The following is a 7,500-nucleotide window of genomic DNA, read 5'->3' on the forward strand; positions in this document are numbered from 1 at the left end:
GAGCTGCACACTCAAGTCTGATTTCCACTCCTGTGTCTGGGACACTCAAGAGGACTGAACAAATAGCAGTGGTAGACTTGGCATGTTTGGAGCTTTCATACAAGTTCTTGTGGGAGAGACTGACCCTTAATCGTGACCCTAACACCAACCCTCACCCTAACACCAACCCTAACCCGAACCAGGCTAACATAACCTCTCTATTGAAGAGAAAAAGACACACACACACACACACACAGGCCTGGTGCTTCCAGTTCTTGTCAGCTTGAGTAAGTCAGATCATTTTAGGGACCCACTCTTGGCACCCTTTCCCAATTTGCAATTTCCCAAATAGCAGGGAATGGAGGTCATTTGTTATGGGATTCTGAATCTGCACAGATCAATCAGGCGGGTGCTGCACCCTGTGCAAGCTTCGTTTCTAAATGACCGAGAGGCGATTTTCTCATGGATACCACTGACAATCTCTCGTTGTTGTTTGATTCATGTTCATTTTTTGAATATGGATCCCAGACGAGCGAGCGAATCACCAACAGAGCGAGAGTGACTCACTAGATCCACATATAAGGCAGAGAGACAGAGAGAAAGAGAGAGTTGATAAAGTACTATATGCACCTGTTGTTTGTACAATCTGAAGTTGGCTGGGAATCTGTGATGTCACTGTCATGTCTTTCATGTTGTGGTTAACATCGGTGTAGTCGATAACGTCCTTTCCTTTTTTTTGTGAAAATGTACTGTAATGTTGTAAATTTGAAACTCATAGGTTCATATAAAACCTCATTTGGAATTTCCTTCTACTGCAATTCTATTTTCTTCCTGGTTATGTTCAAGCATCCAATGTCGTGTCCGTAAACAGCTACAAGACTGGCCATGTGTAAGCTTTTTTCGGATTGGTTGCAGAAATATGAAAGCTTACCATCCACCCACACCCTCCTCCGCCCTCACCCCACCACACCCCCCTCACCCCACCACACCCCCCTCACCCCACCACACCCCCCTCACCCCACCACACCCCCCTCACCCCAGCCCTTCCACCCATTAATGTATGTGAGAGCAGCTTGTGCGTGTGAGCTCGATGTGTTAGCGTGCATGAGCATGCATGCATTTGTGTGTTCATGTAGATTAGGTCAACATTCTCGTGTTAACATTAAACGTGTGCATGAGAGCATAGATGCTGTGAGTGTGTGTGTGTGTGAGTGTGTGTGTGTGTGTGTGAGTGTGTGTGTGTGAGTGTGTGAGTGTGTGAGTGTGTGAGTGTGTGTGTGAGTGTGTGTGTGTGTGTGTGTGTGAGTGTGTGTGAGTGTGTGTGTGTGAGTGTGTGAGTGTGTGAGCAGGAACAGGGATGCCCTGCCGAGGCTCTGCTGATGGATGAGAGGGCTGTCCTGTTCGCTCCTCGCTCGTCCTTGTTGGGTGACCGTGGCTGAGTTACGACACGTCTCGGTGTCACAGCGCCTCGCCTCTCACCTCGCCCAGTGCTTCCCCCTCCGTGTGGGAGGAGTCAACGCCAGGCGCGGTGATGAGTGGGGCCGGTCGAACGAGGAAAAGCTCCGGGCCTCCCTCTCTCTCTCCCTCGCTCTCTCCCCCTCCCTCTCCCTCTCTGTACTACATTCTCACTTTAGATGTTTTTTTACAGTCTTTGTCTTTGGGAAGCGTTTTGGCTCGGAGTGTGGACCACCTGGCTTCTTACTTGACTGTGGGATTTGAAACTTTGAGACGGATTTGGACTTCTTCCATCCCCTTGTTATTTTGTTACCAAAGTAATTTGAAGGGCTACTTGCACACCTTTGTTGTGGAGAGATAAGCAGGAAAATAATGAGACACAATAGTAACAGGCCAGCGAACTTCACTGTTCAGTCCTGAGGGTGGGACTTCCTCATGGGTCTGTTAGTGCAGTTGAAGCCTTGCCCAGCTCCATACTATATGATCAAACTGACATGTAATACGACCACACACACACACACACACCACCCAGTGTGATGCTTTAACGGGTATTGAAGTGTTAATGTTAGCACCATCAGACTCCTGGCCAGCTCGTTAGTGAAGGATAGCTTAATTAGAGGACAGTTTATGCTAATGTTGTTTACATCAGTGAATTGTGGGTTATTTGTTGTAAGAACACACATTCAAGCTCATTAGCATTTCACAAAAGGTTTATTTTTATTTCTCATGATGGGAGAAGTATTGAATGGATTACAGTAAAAGAGGGTGAGTGTACATGTATAACTGAATACTTGTGTGTGTGTGCTTGTGTATGTGTGTTTGGGGGGGGTATGTGTGTGTGTGTATGCCTGGGTGTGTGTGTTTTCTGGTAAAAAAGTGAAGCTTCAGCTCACTTTGGTGTAACCTTGGGTCTCATTTTTGATTTTTTTTTTTTGTTCTGTGTTTTTCTTCATGAGATCGTTGCTGAAAACTCTCTTAGATCTGCATAGTGCGCCTTCCTCTCTGTCTCTCTCTCTCTCTCTCTCTCTCTCTCTTTCTTTCTTCCTCTCTCCCTGTCTCTCTCTTCCTCTCTCTCTCCCTATCTTGCTCTGTCTCTCTCCCTTTCTTGCTCTCTCTCTCTCCCTCTTTCCCTCTCTCTTTCTCTCTTTCTCTCCTCCTTGCTCACTTCTTATTCTCTTTCATATCAATGTTTATCGTTTTCCTCTTGAGCATCCCTGACATCATTGTGTGATTTGATAAGGGTGAAGCTTTCCCAGCAGAATGAACAGGGAACGTTGTATCTCTGTCCTGCTGACAAATGGCAGCCAATCCGTAGTTGTCTCAGCCAATCAAATCCTGACATCCATCGTCGTCTCAGCCAATCAAATCCTGACATCCGTAGTCGTCTCAGCCAATCAAATCCTGACATCCGTAGGGTTTTCCCTCATAGTGGCATCTTTGTCTTGTCCCATCTTGTCTCCAATTCTTTTTTCATCTCTATCTAGTTCTTTGTTTCCATCCATCCATCCATCTCTCTCTCTCTCTCTCTCTCTCTCTCTCTCCCTCCATCCCTCCTCCTTGCGTGGGCCACTTCCTCCCTGGAGGTGATGGATGCGCCTGATTGGCTGGGGCGTGGCAGAGCGTGTGCAGTGTGGTGGGACGCAGCGAGAGCCGGGGAGCAGGAAGTGAACCCTGATGAGAGTGAGCGGTGGGTCGTCTTTGGGTGACCTTTACCCCCGGCAGGCACCGCCATGGAACCAGGAGACCTGCCGACACGACAGGAAGCTGAAGGGGGAGAGTGTGGAGGCGTGTGCGTGTGCGTGTGGGTGCAATGCATGAGTGAGGGATAGCTGAAGAGAGTTGTGTGTGTTTGTGTGGTGCTAAGGTAGGAAGGACTCCCACAGCTTCAGATTCATGAAGGTGATGTATTTGTGTGGAGACATGACAGGGGATCAGATTGTTACAGCAGCATGTGATGGGTGGACATGCAGGACGTGCTAGACAATTGGATGTTAGATCTCTGTGTTCTCTTGCGAATGCTACTGGGATTTGTAGTTCTTTAAAGCTGGTTTGATGGGGGAGGAGGCTGCACCCGTTACTTCCTGTCTGTAAGTACCCAGATGTCCTCCTCTCAACTTTTTACTTTTATCTTTAGAGTAGACGTTTTTACACTAGCTTCATATTTTATAATAATGCTGTGTAAGATAACATGTCATGTAAAAAAAGCCTGAAATTATCAAATAAACCATGGCTGTAAGATAAAGTCCTCCTTTTAAATGTATAAATCATGCATGTAAAACAAACAAAGTACAATAAGTACCTGGTCAACAATGTAGTGAAGATTGAGAGTGTAAGTGTGAAACCGATCATGGGAATCAGAGCTGGTCGGGTACATGCTTCCAGTGTTGTGGTTTGTTGTGGTACAACAAGGCAGGTCATTCTTTGTGATCGTTTCTGTGGCAAGGCCTTCTGGGACTCACTTTTTGCTGTTTTTCCTCCTATTTCCTGCTCTCTTCCCTCCCCACATCTCTTCTCTTTCTGTCACCTCATCTCTCATTTCACTGGACCATACCCTCTTCATCCTACTCCTCTTCCTCCTCTCCCTCCCTCCCTCCCTCCCTCCCTCCCTCCCTCCCTCCCTCCCTCCCTCCCTCCCTCCCTCCCTCCCTCCCTCCCTCCCTCCCTCCCTCCCTCCCTCCCTCCCTCCCTCCCTCCCTCCCTCCCTCCCTCTTTGTCTATACTCCACCCCGTTCTCCTTACAACTCTATCTCTTCTTGACTCTCACCACCCTCCCCTTCCCCTCTACCTCTCCCTCACCCCCCCCCCCCCTCCCCCTACCCCCTCTCCAGAGGCATCCAGCAGCAGCTGTGCAGCTACAGGGAGACTGTGATTCGCCAGGCCACGGCTAGCACAGGGACCCAGTCCCGGGACGACGCCCCCACCTGTGGCGTGTGCCACAAGACCAAGTTTGCGGATGGCTGTGGTCACCTCTGCTCTTACTGCCACACCAAGTTCTGTGCCCGCTGTGGAGGACGGGTGTCTCTACGCTCCAACACGGTGAGGAACACACACACACAGCGGATATACACACACACACACAGCGGATACACACACACACACACAGCGGATACACACACACACACACAGCGGATACACACACACACACACAGCGGATACACACACACACACACAGCGGATACACACACACACACAGCGGATACACACACACACACACAGCGGATACACACACACACACACACACAGCGGATACACACACACACACACACAGCGGATACACACACACATACAGCGGACACACTTTGTCACCCGAGCAGGTAGCGGCAGGGCCACAGGTGTTTAAGAACAGGATGAGCTGTGTGTTTGGGTGTGTGTGTCTGTCTGTGACTGTGTGTGTGTGTGTGTGTGTGTGTGGCCCAGGTAGGGGCTGGTGAAGGTTAATTGGGCATTAGACGGGTGGTTGCTGAGGTGTCTGAGTGTGTGGTGCTCGGGGGGGGGGCGGGGCTGGGCCAGACTAGCTGGAGCGAATGTCGGCTCCGTCACCAGGGCCCCTCTTAAGAGGGCGACGCCCCCCGGAGCGTGGTATTTAATGACCTCACACACAAAGGCGCGCACATGCACACGTCCACGCACGCACACGCACAAACACACATTTTGTACATGTGTTTATGCTCATCCACACACACACATACGATACATGCGCGCACGCGTCACATATGGTTCACACATGCACGGGTCGTCCTCATTAGAACTCCCCCCTGCTGAGCACAGCATGTCGAGGACACCTGGAGGGGGAGGAACAGGGAGGGGGGCTTTGAAATGACCCCCCCTCCCCCACACACACGCGCGCTGACACACTCTGAAAACCAATCCAACAAAAAGTGGAGTATAGATGTTCCACAACAGAATGCTTCCTTTAGAATGCTTCCTTTAGAATGCTTCCTTTAGAATGCTTCCTTTAGAATGCTTCCTTTAGAATGCGTGTATCAACTTAACTTCCCAAACTGTCCTGTGTTCATGTACGATCATTCTAATGTCACATTTGACTGGTACTTCAGGAAGGGAACCTGTACTCATGTATCTCTGCTTTCTCTTCCATGTGGTTGCTGTGACAACAGGAGGACAAAGTGGTGAGTGTTTCTTTACCTAATACACCGTCAGTACTGTCACGAAAATCAGGGCAGTACTCACACCAGGAAACACCACACCCAGGAGGGACCAGGAAGATAGTGGTTAGGAGTCATTTTTACAGACCGTAGACCTATACTTGAAATCTGTCAAACTACCTACTACATCTATCTGCAAGAAGCAGAATTCCCCATCACCTTAAGTGTAAACAAGAACTTTCCAAGTGTTCATTTAACACCAGAAGTGTTCATGATGATGAGAGTGGACCTGTATAAACAGTCCTGGTGTTAATTTAACACTTTGAGATGTGCTGTGAAAGAGTGGATGGAGCATCCCAGTGTTAGCTTCTATGCTACAGTGTTAGCTGCTATGCTACAGTGTTAGCTGCTATGCTACAGTGTTAGCTGCTATGCTACAGTGTTAGCTGCTATGCTACAGGGCGCTAAAAGGGCTGAAAACTCAACTCAGTTAAAAACTTAATAGCAACAAAGACATTTCAAACAGTGAATGTACCTACAATACAGAAGCTGAAGTGAAACCGTTTTCTCCATGCAGTGATATAGCGATCTACTCTGAACCTGCTTTACTTCCAGCCCATAGTGCTACCTTGCAGGCATGCATCGACGCGTTGTAGCAGAGATGTTGTGATGTGAGGTAGTCATGCTCCCCCCCATGCCCCCCCTCCCCCCCCATGCCCCCCCCCCCCTCCCCCATGCCCCCCTCACCTGCCCCCCCAACACGAGGTTCGGTGGGTCCACTGCAGCCTGTCCAGCCAGGAACACTGTGTTCAACACCACTCACTCTAAACGAGCTCTTGGCAGGAGCCCGAGGCAGCTCAGGCCAGATCAGAGCAGATCCATATAGGCGGGGCGGGGCAGGGACTTGGCTGTGACTAAGGTATTGTCTCGCGTTCCGTGTCTGAATCGACCTGGCTTTATGATACAGTGTCTCTTATCCAGCTGCCGTTTCACCCAGTCCTACCTGTGGCTTACACAATACGTAGTCAACCCCATAGCACTCCTAGCTATTGTTGATGTACTGCACCTTATTTCCATCTCCCTGTCTTAAGACGCTACGTTCAGCCCCTGAAGTGTTTTGCATAGCTCTTTTCTACTTTGGGGCTATCTCGTTGTTTATGATCATTGACCTATGCACTTTTTGTAAAGCTCTTTCTCGTAAGTCTCTTTGGATAAAAGCGCCTGCTAAATGAATATATGTAAATGTGAATGTTAATGGATGGCTAGTTTTCCTCCCGTGGAGTTCTGCTGCCAGTGTTCAGCTGTGTATCTGGACGGTGGAGCTGGCCTGGTGGACGTTAGCCTCATGTAAAGCTGGCCAGCTCCTCTGTGGCTGAGGGGTAATGACATTCATTCATTCATTCATTATCTGCAGGGACGGCCGGCTCTGGTGAGACGTGCGTTTGTGCTCGAGCCAAGTGGTTCTCCCAGAAAGGCTGTTTTTGAAGTTGTGATTATTCTCTCTCCTGAGAGATGTACACCCCTATCCCCTGTACACTCCTGTACCCAATGCCCCTCTCTCTCCTTATCTCTCTCTTTATCTCTCTCCTTATCTCTCTCTCTCTCTTTCTACCTCTCTCTCTCTGTGTCTCTTTCTGTTAACCTCCTTCACTTCAACGTTATAATGCTGTTTTTGACTCTGATTTACGAACTGTAGGACATCAGAACGGCATTTGTCTGACACCTATTATTTTCTTCTGTATCAGACAGCCGGTATTTGCCCCAGTGTTGTGGTTGAAACCTGAGGTAAAACTGACTGATCTGTGATCAGTTCAATGCAACCGCCCCCATGATTACTATTGATCCCAGACTCACCCCCGGCCTCAATCTCATGGCGCTGTCTCGTTTGACTGGCTCCTTAAAGGGACCCTGTCATCCCAGGCTTCACCATGCAGCTTCCTCTGTCCTCACTGGGGCTCGTTAC

General features: G+C 49.1%; 1 protein-coding gene across 1 annotated transcript in view; it reads left to right on the top strand.

Annotated features, from left to right (window-relative positions):
- The window catches only part of rims1a (regulating synaptic membrane exocytosis 1a), a 42,111-nt gene that overhangs the window by 8,656 nt on the left and 25,955 nt on the right, over positions 1–7,500 (top strand). Inside the window, exons 3-4 of the mRNA XM_084709552.1 lie at positions 4,263–4,470; positions 5,550–5,561. Coding sequence (XP_084565678.1) covers positions 4,263–4,470; positions 5,550–5,561 — 220 coding nt within the window. The remainder of the gene's footprint in view (positions 1–4,262; positions 4,471–5,549; positions 5,562–7,500) is intronic.

The sequence above is a fragment of the Hypomesus nipponensis genome, chromosome 11, assembly GCF_054491055.1.
Source record: "Hypomesus nipponensis isolate SF chromosome 11, ASM5449105v1, whole genome shotgun sequence".
NCBI classification, from domain to species: Eukaryota; Metazoa; Chordata; class Actinopteri; order Osmeriformes; family Osmeridae; genus Hypomesus; species Hypomesus nipponensis.